The sequence below is a fragment of the Anopheles gambiae genome, chromosome 2, assembly GCF_943734735.2.
Source record: "Anopheles gambiae chromosome 2, idAnoGambNW_F1_1, whole genome shotgun sequence".
NCBI classification, from domain to species: domain Eukaryota; kingdom Metazoa; phylum Arthropoda; class Insecta; order Diptera; family Culicidae; genus Anopheles; species Anopheles gambiae.
The window spans coordinates 37,150,549-37,174,058 of record NC_064601.1 but is presented as its reverse complement, the minus strand read 5'-3'; the positions used below and the strand labels follow the sequence as shown (position 1 = coordinate 37,174,058).

General features: G+C 46.5%; 1 protein-coding gene and 1 long non-coding RNA gene across 5 annotated transcripts in view; both read right to left on the bottom strand.

Annotated features, from left to right (window-relative positions):
* LOC1272801 (protein roadkill) overlaps positions 1-23,510 on the bottom strand; it is a 77,945-nt gene that overhangs the window by 30,344 nt on the left and 24,091 nt on the right. For 2 of the 4 annotated variants that reach the window (XM_061646948.1, XM_061646949.1), the window contains exon 1: positions 7,218-8,624. The exons of the other annotated variants lie outside the window; for them this stretch is intronic. In XM_061646948.1, the coding sequence (XP_061502932.1) occupies positions 7,218-7,408 (191 nt within the window). In that variant the 5' untranslated portion in view covers positions 7,409-8,624. Of the gene's footprint in view, positions 1-7,217; positions 8,625-23,510 lie in introns of those variants that run through there. 4 annotated transcript variants of the gene reach the window in all.
* Positions 988-1,975, bottom strand: LOC133391626 (uncharacterized). Its single transcript, XR_009765110.1, has 3 exons — positions 1,554-1,975; positions 1,385-1,488; positions 988-1,298 (listed from the first exon to the last, which is right to left on the bottom strand). It is a non-coding gene; the product is annotated as an uncharacterized LOC133391626 (long non-coding RNA).

Below are 23,510 nucleotides of genomic sequence, written 5' to 3'. Positions count from 1 at the left end.
TGTGTTACGTGAGCGGGGTGATCCTCCACAGCAGCAAGGAAGCAAAATTCGACCGATGATGATGACGGCCATGTTGATGATTTACTAGATGTACCTGCAAAAGCTGTTCGACTGTCAACCGTAAACCTTGTGCCGAACAGTAAATAGGGTTCGATTTGATTGTTGTTCCATTAAACAAAAAAAAGAGAACTCCATCCCCGCTCTCTCCCTTCCCCGTGCACTTCTAAAGCGATGAGGTCAATGTTGTAAATTCTGTTCAATTACCATGCAAACGTCAGACGGAACAGTACACCCTATTCTCATTTTTCATCTCGTTTGCGCCTTATCCCGGAGAGCGCAACACCACTCGAAAACCGTTCGATCGAATGCGAGCGGGACGGCACCCGGCCGACGATGCGGCGGTGCGAGCGAGACCCAGTACGGAACCTAACGCTGAAGGACGGAAGTGAACGAGAACACGAGAGCACACACCTTGTAAAATGCGATCGCTCTTCAACATTACAGCAACAAAGCAACAACAACAAAAACGCTGTTGCTCGCACGAGAGAGGGAGAGAGAGAGAGAGAGAGAACGAACGAACGAACGAACGAACGTAAGAACTCATCGTGCAGGGCAACTCGCGAGAGTGAGTGCTGCACTGCCCATCGAAAAATGCGTGCGAAAGAGCAAGCGACTGCTAACAACCCAACAGTCAAAAGCCGAAGATTTTATATTGACCTTTCGTTTTTTCTATCTGTCTCTCGCTCTAACCCAGTCCGCAAAAGCCGAAGTTTTGTATGGGATCGTGTCGTACACATATGGCCCCACTTACGTACCCACTTGCAGTAGAAGTGTAAATATGGTTTCACGCACACATAGACACATTCGACCCGAACGATCGCGTTCACACATACTATAACGCTCCGATTTATTCTGCATCTCACGCATACCAATGTGTTTGCTCCACCCCCTTTTCGGATTGCTTATAGAAATGATGAGGCACACATGTTTACTTTTGCTGTATGCACACATTCGCATGCGGTTTATTCCACACTTTTTCTTTCCCTTCCAACACGTGCTTTGGCATACTCACACTGTGGAGACGGCAGAACGGTCTCCCCCTTCCAAATTTACCGTTCTTCCTCCTCTCGATCTTTTTTCTTCTTACCGCGTACGGGGTACCATCAGAGCTGCGCGCTGGCTTTAGTTTTTTCTCCTCTCGTTCTTCCTTTCTCCTACCGCTCCCGGGGGCTGCGCGCGTTTCGACAGGTTCTTAGCGCAATCCAGTGCGTTGTTTTGTGGCTGAGTTGTGCTGAACGCTGTCAATAAAAATGAACCAATAATTAATGCATGTAGTACGTATTACTTTGGATAGTTTTACGTATATGATGAGAGCAACACTTACCTTAATATTTTAAAACTGGAAAACAATTTCTTTCCGTCACCTACTATAAAGATTGTTGATGATGCCAACAGGTAGGCGTTGATGAATGGCGCATGCACCTGTAACTTTGAAGACGATAAGCATTAGTTAAATTAGTACATTGAAGCACATATGAGATCAACAAACTTACCTCAACAATTTGCTAGGATAAATCATTCCACAATGGAAGAAGAAGCAACACTGCGCAAAACGTAAACAAGGAAAGTAGGGGACACAAGAAATCGCACATCACTCCCGCACATCCTTCCACAACGAAAGTTCTGGGCAGACTGAGGATGCCTAACTCCCAGATGAGTGCGATAGCAGAAAAAATCATGGTAGATCGAGAGAGATGGGTAGACTCGATGTAGCGCAATCCAACGGTAGATGCATGTGTGTGTGACCAACGAAAGACTTCGGACCCCGCTCCTCGCGTTTTTCATCCATCGTTGTTCGTCACACGCACACACCTCTACACGCGCAGCGGTTTGCTGTCCAAAATCTAGAGAGAGAAGACAGGGCATCTCGCTTTGGCACACAGAAAAATCTCTGAAAAACTTCGGCTCTGCTACTTGGGAATTTGAGTGATTTTCCATTCGTGAGTATCCACGAGCTCCCTCGTGTGGTTGTTGTTGTTGGAAGTTGAAACCGAACCCCCTTCGTGCGCTGCCAGAATCAGCGAAGAACGAAATCGAGTGGCTTAAGCGAACAAACGAAAAAAAAATGACGAACGAGTGTGCTGTGACAATAACACACACACGCACAAGGCGACACCTGAAATCTGGTGCGATACCGGCTTTCAGTGGAGCAAGTACACACATGCACACATTTGGCCACACCAGCGCTCTGTCTAGTGCAGGTAGTTTTCTGCAGTCCACGGTGATACTACACACAGCCACGCACTTGGCGATACACGCTGTGCGGCGGACGTTCAGAATTCAGTGGTGTAAATACACACATGCATACACTTGGCGACACACGCTCTGCTGTGCGGTGAGATTTGTGTTCTGTGTCCAGTGGTGCAAATATACACACACGCACTTGGCTACACACGTAGTACGGCGCGGTTGGCTTGGCAGAAGCGCATACACACATTCACGCAGTAGGCTTTACTTTCAGTCCAGTGAGGTTGGTGCTTGTGTGGTGTTTCAGCTCTTGGTGGTCAGCGGATAAACCCCGTAAAAATGGAGATCATTCTAATTTAAGGTAAGTAAAAGTGATTAAAATTATCAACCAACATCCCCCCTTCTAATTCATATCATTTTTTTCCATTTCATGTGTGTTTCACGGCGAACGGAGACAACAAAACCTGTGGCAGTGTCGTGGTGTTGGAGATGGTGGCCCGTACAGTGCAGCGAGAAGAACTAGGCGCGACAGCGATGTGGAGCAGAAAGTGCTGTGCTGATTTTAATTTTTCTTTGTGCGAGTGTAAAAAGTGTTTTTTTTATTATGTGCGTTAATTTAGAATTAAGTGCAGTGGTTATTGTGCATGTGTTGTGTTTTTTTTGTATTTATGTTATATACAATATTCAATAAATCGAATCATATTGATATAATGGTTCGCACTGTATCATTTCGGAAAGAAATCCTGGCAAAAAAGGGGGAGGGGGCTATTTTAACGAAGGGTCGTGCCGAACCCCGTTCGGGTTTTGCTTCGGCTTCGGGTTTGCTTCGGCTTCGGGACCCGACGGATCGGTTGAATAATTTCGCCAACTCAGCTTCAAAGCCAGCTTCAATCTCAGCGGATCTCTGAGTGCTGGTGACCGGTGGGAAGTGGATCGAAGGCTGCTGCTGCTGCTGCTGGTTGGCATGGCGATGACGTTGGAAGTGTCAGCGAACGACGAACCTTGGGGATAAGGGCAGCGAACGACCCGTGCTGTGAAACGGCAACGGCACGGGAACGGCACAGGAGGAGGACAGCAAGCTGACATCATGAGCACATACATATCTGCGCGCTGGCAATTCACCTCCCCCCCTTTCCCCAGCCGTTCGCCCACAACCCTCCTAACGGTTGCGAAACGTTCGATTTATATTCTTCTGTCTGCTACCAGCGAGCATGTGTGTGCGTTCGCTCAAAGCTAAAAACGCCAAAGCCCCCCCCCCCTCCACCATGAAACGGTACAGCGAGTGCGAGAGTGCAAAAATCCAGCAATTGATAAGACACACCCCCGTTCGCCTACCCCTAATAACAATATGGCGTGACAGCTTCCTTCACCGCTCCGTAGCTGCCCCTGTTTTTTGGCTACCCCAGTAGCTGCTGGGGAGACGACCTTCGGGGAGCTAAATTCGGTACGCTTGGACCCTTCCCCCCTCCCAACCAACACTAGCAACGATTTCGATCATTACACCAAGCTAGACAAACCGTTTCTTGTTCATTCTTGTAGGAAAACAGTTGGGTGCGAGTGAACTTCCATAGGACACTGCGTGTGTGTGACCCCCCTCCCCCCTTACATCACGGTGCGTAGACACCACGTGTATGATTGTCCGTTTGTTTGTGTGTATGTGTGTATATTACGGTTACATGCATATGGCGCACTCAGGGTCATCTCTAGTTGTTCTTTTTCCTCCGTTTCCTTTATCACTGCTGTTCCTGATGCTGATGAAACTTGTTATGGATCTGCGACAACAATCATCGTCTAATATACATACTCACACGCACGAGCCTGTTTTTCGAGGAGGGTGAAGGGGGGTGGGCTGGGAGTAGGGCCGGTTTGGTGGTTCTTGGCGAGGTCGAGAGGACAACAAACGGTCCGAAGGACGTCGTCGTGCACACCCGAAAACGCAGCGCCGGCGAAAAGAAGCGACGCAGAAACAACAACAACAAAATCTACGCAACGTGTCTGCTTCTTCTGCGTCATCGATTAGCTTTTTTCCGTAGCGGTTGCTGTATTAGCAATGCGGTTAAATCGCGAGAGAAGCTACTGTTTGACAGGTGGTACACGCTGTTTCAGTCGCCACTATCTAACAGGCTTAACGGTAATTACTATAATAATCGTTATTTAGTGAGAGGTCACAACACACATTTGAACAAAAAATACTCAATTGATCTTGTCTTTGAGTTATTTATTTCAATGATTAAGTGTCGTAAACGTTTCATTCTCATTTTATTGTCTTAATTTTGTATTTGAATGTTCCAAAACTCTTATCTAACAATTGCTCGTATCGTATTTTAATTCGCGTTGAAGTAGCCTCGCAAAGATTTGAATGGTTTCTTCGTCTAGCTCTATTTGTGTTGATTGTTCTCTCTGATTTGCTTTTGAATGTCAACCGTTCGTTATTCATACTCGAGGTTTCGGTACTGTGCTGTACAGAGTACTGCTGTAGCTTATCAAAATTCAGCTAAATCCAACCATTTGTCATCCATTTTATACAAAATAGGCAACCAAGAGCAAATATTCACTGATAAGATTGAGGGGCATTTTAGGCAACGTGCTCAAAGTATCGTTTGTTTGTAATTTTATGCTGAACAAATTGGGACATGAAAAAGTGACTTTAGGTGGTTGTACCGGAGAACGAAAACCAAAAAAAAAAAACGATTTGAAAATAAAACAAAGGTGCTAGAAGAATTTTAAACAGCTGTTTCTGACTGCAGAATGATTTTGTATTTTTAAATATTATTTTTACATTATAAGGAGACCTTTTTATAGGATGAGGACATTCGTGTCTATGCTTTGTGCTTCTAACAGCGAGGGTAATTCATAATCACCCTCTAAAAACACGTTCTCAACGATCTGAATTGTATAGCGCTTGTTCATCATTCAATATTGCCATTGAGACGGATTGCTCAAACAAGAGCCCTGACCGAAGAATGCGACCGAAAAGGGGGCAGCATGCATTCTGATTTCCTCCGAACCATTCCGGCCGAATAGGGAGATCCCACGTTTAATCCTGTTTGCTGCCTTCAGGAACAACAATCCCAGAACGCAACCCTCCAAAGTCAACACCGTCGAGTCTACACGCGGGGGGGAAAAGCCGCCTAACACGTCCGCATCGTAGTCGTCGGTGTGAGTGTTTGCATTGGCAACGTCAAGAATCGATTCGCCCTCTGCGGCTACGACAGTAGATGCGTGCACCCTCTTCCGTGCGCATGATGTGGTGCTGTGTGTACAGGCAGCTTCCACGGTTCGTAAGCGAACACGAAACTGCAAAACATAATCATCAACCTCTTCCCTATTTCGCGCGCGCCCGACGAGATGGGACCAAACAATGCCGTGCCCTGTGCTCTCCCTGATGTGCGCTGATGATGCGTGGGAAATATCAACTTTTTCCATCCGAGCAAGACACTCTCTCGCGCTGACGTGCATCTCACCCTCGATCAGTCGATGGCGGCAGGCAGTTGTGCCCTCATCATAAACATATAGACCCACACATACACATGCACAAATGCATAAACAGCGGCGAGAGTAAAAGGGGTACCTTTTTTTTCGAACCAACAAAAATATACTGATGTTGTTGCCCGCCGGGCCGGGCCACAGGAAGAGAAGGTAACGAAAAGGGGACAATAGTTCAAATAGTGGTTTATGCACGGTCTTGAGGGGCGTTTGCAGCAGGTCTTCCTTGAGCCGTGGGCCCACCACGAACAGCGTTTGAGGTGCAATGGGAAAAGATGGAATTGTTATTTCGGATCCAAAACTTTCCAAAACAACCCTTATTCTACAAACGATGCCGTGAACAAGCAAAAGACGGCTTGCTTGCCGAGGCTTACCGGGAATATACAAAGGGCAAAGTGGATAGAATGGAGGATGCGAGTCGTTTTGTTTAAGGAGACGGTTTGTTTAAGATGACCGTGAAGGAATAGGACATTGTAATTCTTTACAGCAGGACGTTATTTCCACAACTGGTGAGGTCGTAACAGTCAGAACCTGAAACGTTCTGCAGCATTCTATGTTCAGCAGTACGCAAATTGTGATTTCAAAACAATAGACAAGTTTATATTTATATTACTTCACCAATAATGTTAGGTGTCAGGTTATGAAAAATCCATTCTTCAAACTTTACATTTACTGCGTTTTGCCAATCAATACAAAACGCAACGACAAAAAACTTCCCACCACAATGTGTGCTTTCAACGTCCAACGCCTCAAAGACGTCATCCCAATAAAGGGAATGCATTGTGCACACCTGGCAACCTACGCATCAAATGCTCTGCGGGACACAGCATGGGATGGATTAATATCCTGCCAGCCCACCGTGTCCCTTTTTTCGCCCGGAATGCGACGAGCGAGCGAAAGCAAGGCAGGACGGGACAGTTGGCGAAGGACACGATGCATTAATCCCTTTTGCAAATGTGACCTCTTCTGCACAATGTTGGTGTCCGTACAGTGTTTGAAGTAAGAAAATATGCGTGTGTGTGTGTGTGTGTGTCTTGTTTTGATGGTAAAGCTAACGAGCTAGTGCTACTGTATGAGGGCGGAGCAGGAAGAACGTGAATCATATTTCAAGAGTGAAGAGAACCAAAATTCACACTGTGAATCGAGGTATTCACCGCTGGATTAAGATCCTTCGCCGAAAACCGAGGGCCCACGGAAACCGACATTCTCCAGCAGCTGAAAGGATTATCTCTGTTTCATTGTCCACTGCACCTTCGAACAATGTCGACGGGTCATTGATGTTGTTTGCACGATAGAGCATGTAAGCATGAACACACGTGTCCGTGCGAGTTTTGAGAAGCGAAGAAATGGGAAGATGCATGCATGCAAACGAGTTTTGAGCCTTTTTTTGCTAAATTAAATTCAAATTATTCTACTTTTGTCTACAGTTGCTATTGCAAAACAAAACAGGCATAATGGGACAAAAATCAGGATAAGAAATTTACCTGAATGGATGTACGAGCAAAAAGTCCATTGCCTGCACCTCGGCCATCCTCCTATCGCACCAACCGTGGTGGTGGTGGTGCAGGGGAACGTTCGGGACGCACTGTTGCTGAAATCCGATCCACCGTGCCACCGAGAACTGTTGTGGAGTGTTTCTTGCGGACCCCTCGACGACCGGTGCGGTTGTGTACATATATGTAATTTTTTGTCGCTGTTTTTTTTCGTATTGCTATAAATCTCACAATTCACTGGGCATTGCCTCACACCCTCATGGTTGTGTCGCTTTTATTTGTCGTGGTAGTATCATATCAAAGCACTGCACAAGGGTGGATAATATGGTTGCGCGAGCCGTGTTGTTTTGACGTGTACAAAAACACTGCGAGCTGTCTTCGCTCGGGGACATCAAACTGGTGGAAGATTTTTGCGGTTTGAAAAAACAAAACAAAACCGTCACATACACCGACACACTATTTTGGGGCTTCTTAAGGGCTTGGTTAAACACAAACAGGCCTGCCGGGGAATGAAAGTGTGGCCTTTTCAACACAGCAGTGTCACGTAGTACAATAACGCTTTCGCACACTCGCAGTGTTTTACTCGTTTGGAGGTTTTATTTGCTAGAGGTTGACGGTTTTTTCTTCTTTTATTTCATTCACAAACCAGCCACACACACACCACATCAGGCGCAGTGACTAAAAAAACCAAACTGACAACACCACCGAAACGACCTCAGCTCATACCGCAGGAAAGCTGCACTATTTGCGAAAAGTGTACGTGTGTACGCTTCACTATTTTAGTGCATATGCGGAAGATCGCCGCCACACACGCATCTACGCACGCAGTATTCACGCGGTAACAAATCAACGCACACACGCTACGAGTACGATCACGAAAGGGCTAATGATAAGACGCGCGTGGTTACGGTGCCAAAAGTATGAACGCGATCAAGAACTACACCACACAGACGTAGCGTGGTAATGCACACACTGACTCCCGGGTACGATTCCCTACTCTGAGACGGTACACGACGCGACTGCGAGTGGGCGCGTCAGATGTGCTCGAGGATCGCGTCCGAGGATCGAAGGATCGCCGTGGTGCATCAGCGCAGAGCAACAGCAAAACAATGCAAACGAGCGGAGGCCAAAGAAAGTGCACAGCTCTCTTCCGGGAGAGATGGAAACGCGTCTGGGTAAGAGGCGAGCAAGAGATAGAGAGAGCGAAAGAGAGAACACTGACGTGTGTGGTAGAAAAAAAGGATGGAAAAGGGCAGCAGATGAGAAGAAACATGGAATCGAAACAGGGAGGATGACAGATTTAGCTACGTTTTGACAGGCCCTGTCGGCACGGTGGGATAGTCGTCGTTGGCAAAGATGCAATTACTACTGCATATAGTTAAGTTTGTGGTTAATGCGTTTTTTAAGTAATTTTCTAACAAATATCCGTCACTGAGGTAGAATGGTAGAAGCACAAATACACATATTACCAGTGTGTAAATATAATCATACTAGAATAATTAAATGTTTCTTCCAGTTTGAATCGTCACAAATACCATAGTCCGGCACAGAAGGTGGAACGAACCACCAAAGGATCGTCCAAAGCAGAAGTAGGTATCGCTCGCTCGCTGGGGTTTTCTGACCTGGTCGCCCAAGATGCCACACACAGCGCCGCGCACACATCGGGATCATCGCCAGGCAGCACACGCACATTCAATACGCTTGAGCTGCTTCGGTGGCGATCACACATGTCGAACGAATTTGCCTTCTATCTTCTCTCTATCTTCCCCGTTTCCGAAGCAAACACTGGTACGAAGCCGTACGATACGGTATTCCGTCACGCTGCGAGTTTTTTTGTTTGTATTTGTATGTGTGTGTGTGTGCATGAACCTTGCCCGGGGTAGACCTTCGGGGAGGTATCGCTCGGTGGGGCGCAGAGCTGTGTGCACCGGGGACACATTAAATGTGTTTTAATGGAAATACAGCGTTTAAGCGTTTGGTAATGATTTCACCTACAGTTTGGTGGTAAGCGATGCGCATTAATGGGTTCTATTCTGCCATAACATTCGCTTTTTATGCGTTAAATCATCATCCACAAGTGCCAACATAAAGCATATCGGAATAATAGTGGGAAACGTAATAAATCTTCACAGATGCCAACCTCGACCACCCGCTCTCGATCCCGCGCGCGCCCGCGACGCTCAGCGATCGGGTATCCTGCGACCGGGTCGGATTATGTTGTCCCTCTGTTTGGTCTCTCACTCTCAATCGATCGTACCACGCACACAACACACCAAGATCTCGATCGCTTGTAGTGCGGGAGGTCTGGAATGATGACAACGGTTTGATACGCTTCTTTCCGGTACACCTTTACATCGTCGTCCGTGTCTATATGCTGCTGTACGGTGTTGAATCCATCAAAACCAACCTTGAAGAAAGCAGCAGGACCAACAAGATAGAAATGAAAACCAGGAATGTGTGTGTGTGTGTGTGTGTGTGTGTGTATAATTGTCCGGAGGTCCAGAAGAGCACACCTTCCGGAGACCCCACCGACGGGGCTTCCTCGCCCGGGCACAGTAAAAACCCATTAGCGAAACGACCGATCCATTCGGGATGGCTCTTGCTGATTCTGTTGAGGCCAAACACCAGTCAACACACAGAGGGATAATAAAATGGATGAGCAACAAACGATCACACACACATACGCTGGGCAGAAAAGGGACGTCCAGCAAAACAAGCAAACCACAAAATTACCTCGACCAGCCACCACCGATCGGTCGGGGAACGGGCCTGGGCTAGGAGTTCGGATCAGCCAGCAGCCACAGCGGCCAACGGTTGCTAAAAATGCATCGGCCTCGAGATCGATTCTATCGCTAGGCCGAACCACTTGGCAGCAGGGGGGGCTCGACAGAGGCCAGCGGAGCAGGAAGGCGAGGAGGAGGGCAAAGAAGAAAAAATAAATAAATTAAAGAAAACGGTAGTAAAACCCGAATTGCTAACCTAGAATACCTGGAACGGGGTGTGTTTCGGGTAAAAGCGAACGTTTGAGCCACGGCGACGATGATGATGATGTGAGATGGGGCAGAAGCGTTTTACGATCAAAAGTTATAACTCGTTGCAGCTCATTTAGAACGAAACGGACCCGACGTACGTTTGCTGTACGATTCTGGGAAAAAAACATAGCCCTCCCACCCCGCCGCGGGGGGAGAAACAAAAAAGAAAACGCTGGAAAAAGGGTTATTATGGGCACCGCGGGAAGCGATCTGAGCGCCGTGTTGCGGTATGCCAAATACAAAACGGATTATTAGCTTTTAAAACGATCGCCTTGCGCGAACAGTGGATGCGCGTTGGTCCGTTTCCTATCATTATGCATTATAAAATAATTGTCCGACACTAAACTTCGGTCCGCGTTTGCCATGTGTGTGGGGCTTCTTCCCAATTAAAATCACTTTGAAGAAATCGTCCCGTTGGCGCCCTCTAGCGGTGGCTAGCGATAGCATAGGCTTCGGCGGGCGCCAATGCGCCAATCAAAGCGATGCTTAATTGTTACTCACTGTTTCTTCGTTTCTACATCCTTTATCGTTTCCACCGTTTTGGTATCTTTCTTACCTGCAAGAACAGAAACAAATGGAAAGCATGTTAAAAATGAATCGAAGTAGCGCGATCGGTATAGGTATAAGTAATTCGTATTGGAATGAATCGCAGATCAAAATTAATAAATATCTCTAATAGAGCAGCCAGTACAGCAAACTGCATGTCGGAGAAATGAAAGCAAAGCGCCAATTGCAAAAGCGAATGGTGCTGCTAACGCTGTGGTGATGAAAAGATGCAGCAAACGCTACAATGAAAGGTTCCCCCCGGAGAGGAGGGCGATAATTGATAGCGGGAAAGTGTTGCAAATGGATCCGAGAACAATTTGTTCGGATACGATCCGGCAACCGGCCGATAATTAGCCCAAGAAAGTGAAAGAGATAAATTTCCATTTCATCACGCCCGCCTACACACATTTTGCACACAATATTGATGTTGAGGATTTATACCAAACCAAAGGAAAGCAAGTGAAGCGACCACTTTTCAATGTGTGATACTGTTTCTAATAATTTGTGATTCTGTTTAAATCAATCGTTAAAGATCGCCTAAAACACAAATCAACACACTGGAAAGCAAAGCTGGAAGGCAGTTTTTCCTGGTGTGTTTACTGGATTGGTTAGAAAACCGACGTCGGCTATCCATTTGCTCGCGAACGTCGGCTCGTGATCGTGTGAGCATTTAGACACAAACATTGATCAATCGCGATCGCTGTGTGCTAACTTGTGTGATGTTTAGCTATCGGAGTGGGAAACAACAACAACAAAAAATGAAAAGAAAATCAACACATAACCCCAGCAAAGGCGGACACTGCCGATGAAATACATCTCCCGTTTTTATTAGCACACGTCGCGCTCGGGCCCCACTGCCGGGCGACCTATTTTCCCACCCGTTTTCGCGTTCCGTGCACTTTATGGCCCGCGCACCCCGTGTGTAAGTAGTGTCGAATCTTCTTACACACACTCAACTGCCGTCGACCTTCGGAAAATTCGGCCAGACCTCATTTTAACTAGCCCTCTCTCTGTCCCGCTCTCTCCCTCTCTCACACCTCGAAGATCTCCTAGCGCGAGATTCCGGAGGACGCTATCAATTGCTCGAAATGATGCTCTCGTGCCCTATCGGTGGCCGCTCATACCAGGAGGGGGAGGGGGGGGGGACAACGATGTGAAATGAAACGGCGTTGTTATGGCCTCTTAAAAACGGCATCTGCAATCTGCAACCGTTTTGTGTATCGCACCCGGAATGTTAGCGAAAATGAAAATTGTCTACTCGTGAGTGTGTGTGTGTGTGTGTGTTTTTTTTTCGTTTGTATTTGCCATTTTTGTCTTGGCAAAACGCTTTTTCGTTTTGATAATAAAATACGGCGAGTGAAAAACACAGACGAGCAAACACATTTATTTGCTTTCGTAGCGCACAAACAAGGTGCTGGTACGAGGCTGCGAGTGACCGGCTTTCTTGGCGTTCAAAGCGCCAAAACGGGGACCACTGAGGGCCCCCACCCCCCGGATTGCGAAAGGGGCAACAACAAAAGTGGCAGGCCGTATCGTTTCCCTTCTTCTTCTTCTTCTTCTTCCTTTCATTTCATTTGCTATCGCTCGCGCTCCCGTTGACGCAGCCCCCGTTTATGTAGGTGATCTAGTTTCGTTAATAGAAGTGATAAAACAAACGTCTTCTGTGGCCGTGTGCGGATCGTCGTTTTTTGCTTGGATTGAAGGAGGGAGGGGGTTTGGTTGTGTGAGAAGATTGTGGTTGCTACTGGTATTGCGTTTTTTTCGCTCCTCAACCACACACGCGCTTTATATGGGGCGGGTAAGGGGCGATTGGATTCTTCTTCCCCCTTTATGCGATACGGTCACCAACGCACGGACTGCCGCCGCTCGTGACGGTGGCTTGGGAGGGTGTGTATGTCAAGGAATTGATTAAAAGCAAACGTAGAAAACCGAAGAAGCGAACCAGAGTTGAAATTTAAGGTCAAAACGCCCGCGGACTGGCTGGTGGTGTGCACACGCCGTCTTTGCGCCGGCCTCTAATGAACGATAATGAAGAAATGATGTCGCACGCTAAGTGAAATTCAGTTTTGGTCAGCGTGAAACTATGAGCCGCGGGTTTTTTTTTTCTATTATCACATTCGGCAGATTCGGGTGGGTGGGGTGACAGCATAACCATGGACCACTTTCGGTGGGAGGTTAAATGTCTGTTGCATCTCATGGGATTATTATGGTAGGATAATTTTGAATAATTGAAAGAGAAGACAAGCATTATTTTGTATTTCAAATAACGAAAGAAAAGAAGACTTCATCGTCCGACAAAAGTGATTATTTGTTCTATACAATTACCTTATTTCCACCAGTGACACAACGTGACCGCATTTGCCCCTGCCTCTGTCAGTTGCCGCCCCTTCTATACTTTCATCCTCTCCAATCGCATAGAAAGCCCCAAAAGGTGTAACTTTCAAATCGTGACCCAGGTGCACTCAGATCTGTTGCAGATTATTGCTCCGATTGGTCCGGCTGGTGCCTCCTCTGGGTCGATTAATTTCGCCGAGGACCGTGCCGTGCGGTGTTTTTGCGTTCGATCGAATAGGTGCCAGTTTTAAAGCCAGACATTTCTCTTGACGCTTTCGCAGCCACCGGGCCCCAGCACATCGGTGTGCGAAAGCTGCGGCGAGATGCCGAGTGCCGCGTTCCGTTTCATTTACCCGCGCCTGTAACGTGAGGTGGCTGCGTTCTGGTTTACTTTCCGGCGCTGCGAGCCGTTCTCCTTTACACACACACACACTGCGGCGACAGTAGGGAAGGGTTTCGTTTGCTAGATCACGGTTCAATTGAAGCATGCTTTTTTTGTGTGATTTGTTTTGAATCATTTGGTGCAAAATGATCTGTTTGGAGATTGATTTAAACGGACTTTATGTTCATCCCCTGAGAGCATTTCAAATGATCGCACATGATAAACCACGCACAGTGAATCGCTGTAATCCAGGAGTTCGCCTTTAAACGGTGACGACTTTCTCACACCTTTCCCTTCCCGATGCGAGCAGCTGCCATCAATCTTATCGCCCGCAAACCCGATGGAGAAAACTGAAAAGATGCTGCTGGAATGAAGAGCAGCGCTGTAAACGATCTATCGGTTCGCCCGTCGATTCCCACGCCGTTTTGGAAAGGGCGCCATTCCGGAGACCATCGTGGCCCGTGTATCGCGTGCGCGTGACATACTTACGCAGAGAGCACCCGATTACTTCAGTTTTGTTTGTTTGCTGTGTTAACGGGACCGGGTTCCACTCCGCTCCGGCGATGGTGAAACAATTTTTGTGTGTGTGTGTGTGTGTGTGTGTGTGTGTGATCGTGAATGAGGCGGAAATTTGCAAACACTACAAACATCGAGCGCCGAGAGAAATTGCGGGGGAAGTGCGGAAACTCTCTGATCGCAAACGTACATTTGCTGGCCAAATGTTTGCTGCATCTTGCAATCTTACCTCCCGAGTTAAGCCGAGTTGTAATGTATTAGTTGCTGTTCAAATGCTGAGCTTGGGCGAGTTTGTATTCTGAAGGCGGATATGATGATCGCAAGATATTTCGTTTGGCATCGTGCCATCAACAACTGGTCTAGTTAACGAACGATCATACCCTTCTCGAAGATAACAAGGTGTTACATATGCTTGCAAGGGGTCTTAGTTTGTCTCATCGTGCTTGTCTCAGCTATATGCATTTTATTGTGAATTTACTTAAGCGGGTTTAAAGTTATCAGGATGTTGAGTACATTTAAACATCATTCATATTGCTCAGTTCAAACTCATACACTTTACCCGGAAAGTATGTAGCAGTCCGCAAAGAACGAAATGCATATCAAATATTGTAATAAATAATAATTGTTGTATAAACACAAACAAATGATCGAATTCGTGCTACCATGACTAACGAATGCATAAGGCGAAAAAATTTCATCCGTTCTTTGCTCTAAAATAGAACCTGATAGAGAACGATTGAGTCACGCGTTAGTAGGTCCATCAACTTTCCGGTATAAATTCCCGTTTTGTCTGACTAAGCCGCAGAACGGCCGAAGCGCCACAAAGCGACGAAAACGATGGCAGCGAAGAAAGTACGTCAAATTGCAACTGACTCACCGGAGGTCGTCGCTGTAGTGGACGCAGGAAGGGGATGATCCGGGTGAGGCAGCCTTTCGACTAGGGCAGCCAATTTGAAACACCCCAAGTTGAGTTATTTCCGCGCCCGTGTTTCGATTGGTCGCGCGCTAGATCATTTCACAGAAATGTCACGACACAACATAAAAGCGAACGAAGACATTTAATCTCGCGTCAACCCCGTTTCGTGTCCGGAGTGTGTGTGTGTGTGGTTAATTTTACCGCACTAATCCTTCTCTTTTAGGGCAGTTTGGTTACTGTTATTTGTCCATAATACTCTTTCTACCGACAGAGGTTAGCGTTAGCATTATCTAACACAGCGGGAAAAATAGAGCGAAGAAATCAATCGCAGATCGAATGCAGGCGCCAAGCCAATGATGTAATGCAACTGACTGGTGTAAACGCAGATTTTGCCACCCTACGTTTATCTGCTTGGTTGCAGTTTTGAGAAAACTTTCAAACCAAACATAAATTATCATTCGAGAGCAAGCGACGGCCGACGGATAGAGATAGGAAAATAAGGTAGCCAGAAAGCAAGGAAAACAAAGTGCGGTGGTGCTGGACAAGAGTGAAAGCGCCCTGTGTGAGATGATTACCGATGCTAGTACCGGTACGCGGGTGGAGGAGGAAGCGATTGCTTCGGTTTTTTCGTTTTTAGAAAGTTTTTTTTCCACTACCCTTTATGAGAAGCGTTGTGCACCCTTCGCTCAATATTACTTCTTTCCGGGGAGGTGGCGGGTACACTAAGCTACTTAGGCGTTTGCTTTTCACAACCCCTGTTTGCGGCAATTGCGCTGTAGTTGGTGAACATTGACATTAGGAAAAGGCAAAATCTCTCTCTTGCTCTCTCTCTCTCTCTCTCTCTCTTCCTTTCTCGGTCTATACCTGGGCCACCGCCTGGGTGGAGAGTCATGTCCTGCACTAGTTTTGCCACTGTCTGTATGGTTGTGTTCCGTTAGTTTGCTGCCGCAAGTGGTTTGCTGATTTATTATGTTTTGTTGTTAAATTTAGAAACTTGCTCCCGTCGGAACGTGTAGTGTACATTGTAGTAACACTAGTTTTTGTTGGTACCAGCAGTCTATTGACTCATTGCTTATGAGAACTACTTATTATGATCATAAAAATACAACCATATAAAATTGAAGACCGTATTACAAATGTATGCTACACCAAGCATCAAGCACATACGATGCACACACATACATGTAAATGTAGAGCTAAACTAAGCTTACTTAATTATAAGGTTGTTAGTATTATTTAGTGATCATCATTGATTTACTGTTTACTACATGTTATTAGTAATGAGAAAAGTAGCAAAAGTTGGATATTCAAACTCAAGAATGAGCTATTTGACTCTTTATTGCCTTCTAGTGCTTTTCGGTCAGAAAAACTAGTAAATGTAAACGATTTTTTCTTTATTTTTCCCTTATTTTTTAAACAAAACTATATGACCAATTAGTGCTTAGCATATCGTTTCGGAAAAGTACACACCAGCATCATTACGTCGGCCCGTCCGAAGGGTGACGGATTTCAGCTGACAATCCGTATCCGAAGTGTCGTTGACTGCTTGCCAGCCGCAGCCGTTGCCGCTTTTGGAAAGGCAACCACACCAACAACCGGCCACAAAAATCTCACAACATGATGGACCAAACACAGGAGAAAGGCCTTTCACAAAAGTGCACCAAAGCCTAGGGCCGCCAAGGGTGAAGATTTGCGTCCGCCCGTCAGATAGACTCGACACGATGTCGCTCTACCCTGTCAAACCTTCTCATCGTACTCCTCTCCCACCCATCATGATCCATTTGTTTGTGCACACCCTCAATGGACGACGACTCAGGGGAAGAAGGTTTTGATCCACCCAATTTGCCAGGGCGCAGTAATCGTTTGGTTGCTTTCACCAACCAGCCAGCCAGCCTGATGCTCCTCCACCGCTTCCAAGAGTTCTTTCGGGTTCCCCGTGGAAAGGGTTCAATAAATTTAGCACGATTTAAGTCGTTGTTTTGCAACCCGTCGTCGTCGCCGCCGCTTTGCTCGCTACCTCAAAACAAATCTGAGCTCGTTATACCACCACGCGAAAGAGAATACACGCCGCCCGAGCATCGTGGTTGCGATTTGCGTTCGGAGGTTCGATGAGAAAGTCATAGTCCACCTCCATCGCCGCCGCCCAGGTGCTGGGGTCTCTCAGCGGGGCTAGCATACAACAAATCGTGACCCAGTATCATCCCGAACACAACGGCAAAAGCGTGCTGGCATGGCATTCGTTCGACTATCTGGTGGCCAACAACGTTACCCACACCCCGTCATTGTTCTGGCCTTTTGGCGACGTTCCAGTGGAACAAAACAAGCCGCGAAGACGAGAAATGTGCCGAGACACAGCGATCGACAGCATACTTTGAAGTGCACAAATCAGGCACACCGCACCGCGATCTCCTGAACAAATGTTGGGGGGAAAAACACGGCAAATGTGTGACCTCTGTCTCGCTGGGAGAATGTGTTCAAACATTCTGAGCAAGTTCCAACTTGGTGTTTTCTCTTGGTGGCTTGAGTAGGCAGGAAAAAGTGAATGGCGGAAAACAAATTTTCTCGCCGTTTCTGTTGCCGATGTATGACGCGGAAAGGTCGAAATGTCATGACCTTAACTGACAATGTTCTATAAGTAAATGTGTTCATACATTGGGGGTTGCGAAGAATGAAGCAAAACGCGCCAAAAAATGCACCTGAATAAAACCTCTAAAATTATAGCCAAACATAATCGATAGTAGCAAAAGCATTAGATAAACTAACTCCACCCGATTCAACCCACTCGGTGTCGCCACTCGGTCTGGCCATTCGAAGAATCATAGTCATAGGAGAATAGTTTGTTCCACCACTCAGTCCCAAAAACACTCATTACGCTCATCAGCAGCATTATAATCGCCTGTTGACTGAGCATTATCTTATCACGGAACTGTGCAAGAACTGTTTTGCGTTCCGCACGCTCAAACAGATGGGTTTGGTGCTTTTTGGTGCTTCGAATTGCCCTTTTCTGGCTGCGGTCCATCGTCGCTGTGCTTTATTATCAGTCTTTATCGGCCAAACAAAACCAAATACAGCACCAACCAACCAAAAAAAAAGGAAGAATAAACGGCTTCCATTTCACCTTCAACCGAAACGAACGAAACGAAACCAACCCCCCCCTAAAAAAAAATGACCGCACCAATGTCGCCATGAGGTGATCACGGCGACTGTAGCCGGTTGTAGTAACCTTGGGCATTGGTAGCGGTACCGGCGGGTTCGTCCGTACGCTCCCCGGGGGTTGAAGTTGCGCACGTAATTTGATAAACGTTATCGAATCACCTTATTGCGCACGATGCGAAAGCGTTACATGCCGGCCGGACGGGAGCTTGACGGAAGTGTTGTTTTACGTTGGTTGCACCCCTTTTTTGTTGCTCCCCTTTCGATGGGACACCGGCAAAGTACTGGGCGACTGGAGCTGTTGGGATATATGATGTGTAAATAAGGTGTCAGGGCACGCGGTGGCAATGTTATGCGCATTGTCGAGGTCTCCGGTTTGCGTGAGGGTTTCATTTTTTTTTTTGGAGTGTTCTCAAACGAGCCGTACTGTTTTGCATGGAAAATTCGCGACTGTATGTCAACCAGACAGATCAACAGGAATTTCTGACAACCGGAGAGGAAGTCAACTCACGCAAGCGTGGGAAATGCTTATGTCTGAAGGGAGTTGGTAGATTCCCTTTCAGGCTTTTTGTTTGTGATGGTTTGGAACACGTAAATAAACCCTTCAATGTATCAACAAAAATTGTAATAGGCGTAAAGTTTGCTTTTTTAAACTGAAAGGATATACTAAACAATTGACCAACTTTTTAGTACATATTGTAAATGACTTCAAGTTTTTTCTCATATTAATTTGTGTAACTAGTAGGAGGTCTTTGCCTGCCCAAAGCTACTGAAAGCTATATGTGATGCATTCAAGATGTATTTTCTGTTCTTCAAGTATAGCATGTTCGGTCCATACTAGGCTTGAACCCATGACAGGCATGCTGTTAAGTCCTGCGAGTTATCGAGGTATGGATTTAAGTGTCCATAGGAAGTAAAATGCACGAGTGCATTCAGTTAGTAACAATGATATGGACATATTCATTTAACTTCCATTATCCAAAGCTGACAAAAAAAAATCAATAAAACAAATATATTATCAAAACATTTCGCACTCATGCCATTCCCGCGATATAACGACAATTCTCTGCTCGCAAAGTGCATGACCCGAACCCGCGGGCAAGGTTGATCGAAGCATCTATCCGCAACTATCCCCCTGGTAACGCGCGGGTGTAAGTAATGCAGCAAAAGGGGGCCGTTTGCATCCACGAACGGAAATAAAACAGTAATTAACGCCACTTAGTTGGCTCCCCAGTTGCGAGGGAGTACTTTTTTACGTGCTCTTTCCCGACCTCCCGACGATGATCCTCATTGGCGATGATGACGCGCCGGCCGCTGCCGGTGGTGCATCATTCAGAGTATGCCGCGTGCACCAGTGGGTGGGTGGGCGGCAGCGACGATTGCGCCTGTTTACTCTGCGCCAATGCATCTGTTTGTTGGGTTGTGTTTGCATTTTGTGGCTGAGTGCGGGTACGTCGTGTGCATCGGGTGCATGTGGTTGTGTGTGTGTAGTATAAAGTAGCGCTAAGCTGTAGTGTGACCGCTGGGTGCTGAGTGGTCGGATTGCACGTACTTATTGTTCCCCTTTAACCGCCCCCTATGCCCAGCAACCCTTCTCCCCCCTAAACAAACCGATGGTAGGGGCAGTTGCGCGTGCTGCTTCGGTACACTGAGGTGAAATACAGCGCCGCCCCACGCGAAGTGGCATCGTGCGAAACCGCGTACATCATCTTCCGGTTCAGTGACGGTCGGTTTGAGGTCATCATAATAGTGAAGAATACCGGCACACACACACATACACACACTTACAGCACCAAATCTCGAGGGGATAACCCCGTGTGCGATTAACCCTTGACGTGGCGGTCAGATGAGCCGATTAACCTTTGCCGCAATAAGTGTGACCCATCTTCCTATCGATCGGAAAGGACGGCCGAGAACCGAGAAGCAAGGCCCGGGCATCTCAAGGCGGCTCCGTTTCCTTTCCGTTCCATCGCTGTGCGCGGGGTGAATCGGTGCCACGATTTGGAGCCAATGGCAAAGGATAACACGGTCGTGTGAATCAGTTACGCATACGCGTACGCTTCGCTGGTTGATATTTTGCGCCCCAACAACTCGTTGACCGTGTCAGATGCACACTTTTCAAACATTCGCAAGGCCCTAAGTGAACGTGCTAGAGCTTAGCCTTTTTTGAAATTTCCTTGATGGATGATTATTTCCACCTGACAGTATGCATTTCATGTTGCGTTATGCACAAAAGTTTGTGATGTTTAAAGAGCAGCGTATAATTTTAGTCAAAGTAAGTCGTTTAGTAGAAATCATTGAGCCATCCGCTGGCATTTAAGGGTTTATCGACGTCATGGACATTCTGACGCATTCTCCATAACCGGTAGAGCTTGTGGTGAACACACACAAATTTGCACCGCCCGGTGTCAAACCTTGAGAGTGGATTACATCGATCGCTGTCGGACTGAAGAGGCGACAGTTTGAACGGCGAGGCACATTCCTAACTCCATTACTTTGCACCGAACACACGAGGCAAGGTCAAATGGAGCGCGCGCGTGCTGCTACTCCCTGGTGTCTGTGTTTCTGCCACCTAAACCGGGCGAATGTTGAACTTTAGGACTTTTTTTGCGACAGATACAAACGTAGACAAGCACAAAATCGTACCTGTAAAGGTGAGCATGCGAATACGCCAGAAGGTACTGTTCGTTAGTCGATGGCCATCCTGTTAGCTTCTTACAGACTATTAGTAGATGGGTGTGTTTGTGTGTGAGTGACGCACAAAATACAGTTTGTTTCATGTTGCCACTTTTGATTTATTCGTTATATTACACGATTCCACTTGAAAAAAAGACAGAAAATAGTAGACAAATAGAGCTTCTTTTTTTCTTTTGCGATACAAATTGTGATTGTTGTCATACGAACAGTCCAGACAGAGGTCAGTCGCTATTGGGCAACGGTTAGTGGTGGTCTGGCAAATTTGCTGTTGATTTATTTTAACCAACACGCTCCCCTGTGTAAACTCACGAGCGATGCCGTTTGTTATGAAGCTGGCCGACAGCGTTTACAATTCCGCATACAGTAGCCAAACAAAAATAGCATTGCTAAATTCGCAGTACTAACGACTGCTACTGCCGAAGTGCATCGTTCCCACACCGAATGCAACGGCACATTACACATTACCTGCGGCCCATCTCTCTATTGTGTGTGAAGTTTGGCCGCGTTCAGTGGCATCATCCCGCGCGGTACACAGCACCACACAGCACGGTTCGGTTTCCCGTTCTCGATCCGCTTGAGCGTGTAAATGTTTGAACTTGAATTTATTTGCAAGGTTAATAGAGACACGGTGTGGCGCACGGAGACAGGGGCACTACTGCTAGCTACCTGCTGCCGCCGAGACCGCTGGCATTCCTCGCTTCCGTTGCATTGGCCCAGGTCAATTCAACATTGACGGTCAGTAGCGATGCTAGAAGGCTTTTGATTAGTAAAGTACTGGCCTCGAAGCGCGAACTGTGCCGGGGGGACCCGCAAGGCCTTTATTATTATTATTGGTTGATGCGGTAGAACGAATCCGATGAATAGTAGATTTAGTCGAAACACGATACATTTTGCTATGGTGGGTGTATGTGATTGATCTGCTTTGAATAAAGTCTTATATAAACCTTTAGTCTTGTTCTATTTTCTATTTCGAATAAATAGTATTGTTAAAGTATCCTTTCAAATTTTAGGCGTTACGACCTACGAGAATCAGGCAGCAACCTGCTTCCTCGAATTGATTACTATTTTACCACGTAATCGCACAGTCAAGCTCTTTCCAGGGAGAGGGTATGATATCAATGAGAATCGATCTCCGTGTGGCCTTGTTGAATGCAGAGCATCTATCGAATAACCCATCGGGTTTGTTCAATTTAATACCAATACTTCAATTATAAAATGTATCAAAACAAGTAGAACTAAACCTAAAACAACATTTAATTACAAACTTAACGTGCTATTGATCGTAGACAACACAAGCTAACTTGTTTCACAACAAACTCGACAGATAGTTTGCGACAGTAAAAGATTAATGGTAGAGTTGATTACACAAAGGGACACCACCACAAAATCAATATCGAAATCCAATTTTACAATCAGCAGCTGCGATATCATTGGCAGGAAAGAAAGTGCAAAGAAACGTTGTAAAGGTGCAGTGTGTGTGCTGCTGCCATCTCCGTAGCATCTCCAATGTGGCATCAAAACGTGGTTAGAATTGCCAGTCTGTTCCGTCGTACATAAGTGTTTCAGTCAGCTACGAACGAGTGCTGTGTCGAAGCTGCCACTACTACAAGTAGTGCGATGTAGCAGCCAGGTCAGAGGATATAAATGGTAGCAGTTTGCACTTGAAGAACTATGTACATAATCAAACCAAGCAACCGTACCACTTTGCTGAGTAATGCTGGCTGAGAGGCGGAACAGACAGAGACGCGAAAGTGGTAGAACCATAGCGCCATCAACCATCTTTACCCCGTTTTCAGCACAGTTTCTGCTGTTTTGTGCTCCTTATTTAACCCATTGGTTGGTTTTCCATCTGCACGGGAAAAAGTACCAAACACTGTGCAACCTCAGAAGCTTCCACCATTCGTGATGTGTGTATGTGTTGCCTTTCTTTGCGCTGCAACCACATCACCCGTTTGCTGCTTGGTGGGTAAAACTCGTACCAATGTGCGGGAGGAAAAAGTTGAATCTCTGTCGTTTGTGCCAAAGTATCCTCTAGATCGCTCGTTCCGAAAACTCACAAAGTACTTCTGCCCCGTCCATACACAGAAAAACTTCAACGGATGAAACGAGCGGAAAACTCAAAACCAAACGTACCCCTGAAACACGACCGGCATGTGCACGAGCATTAAAAATTCTATCCACTGCTGCGGTGCGCCAGCGGGAGCACAAGATGCCAGAAAAGAAAGGCTGGCTGGCTGGCTCTCCGGTGAGGTACTTTTTCATACAAAAGTTTTCCGAAAGAGTTGAGTTAGCACAAACTGGCAGGAAAGGGACTGGTTTTTTTTATTTCACTAGAGCATGGAACGAGTTATGAAAACATTTTAGAGAAGACGAAGGTACAACACGGTACAACAGCTCCGTTCTTGTACGGTTTGTACTGGTTATAGCGATTCGAGTGCTCTCGGAAGGGCTCACAATTTCCAAGTATTACGAACTTTTCTACGAACATCGCTTTTCCTTTCCGGATGACCCACCCGGGCATCGAATTCTACTTGGAGAAATTGCAACAAGGCAACAACCCAAAACACTACATACATAAGCTATCATCTAGTGTGGTTGGTATAATTACTAACGGAACAAACATGCAAAGCGCAAGAATTCATTATGAAGCTCTTAGTTAAAGCGTTAACTATGGGCGAAAATGAGCATAATTTCCATTTAGATTCCGG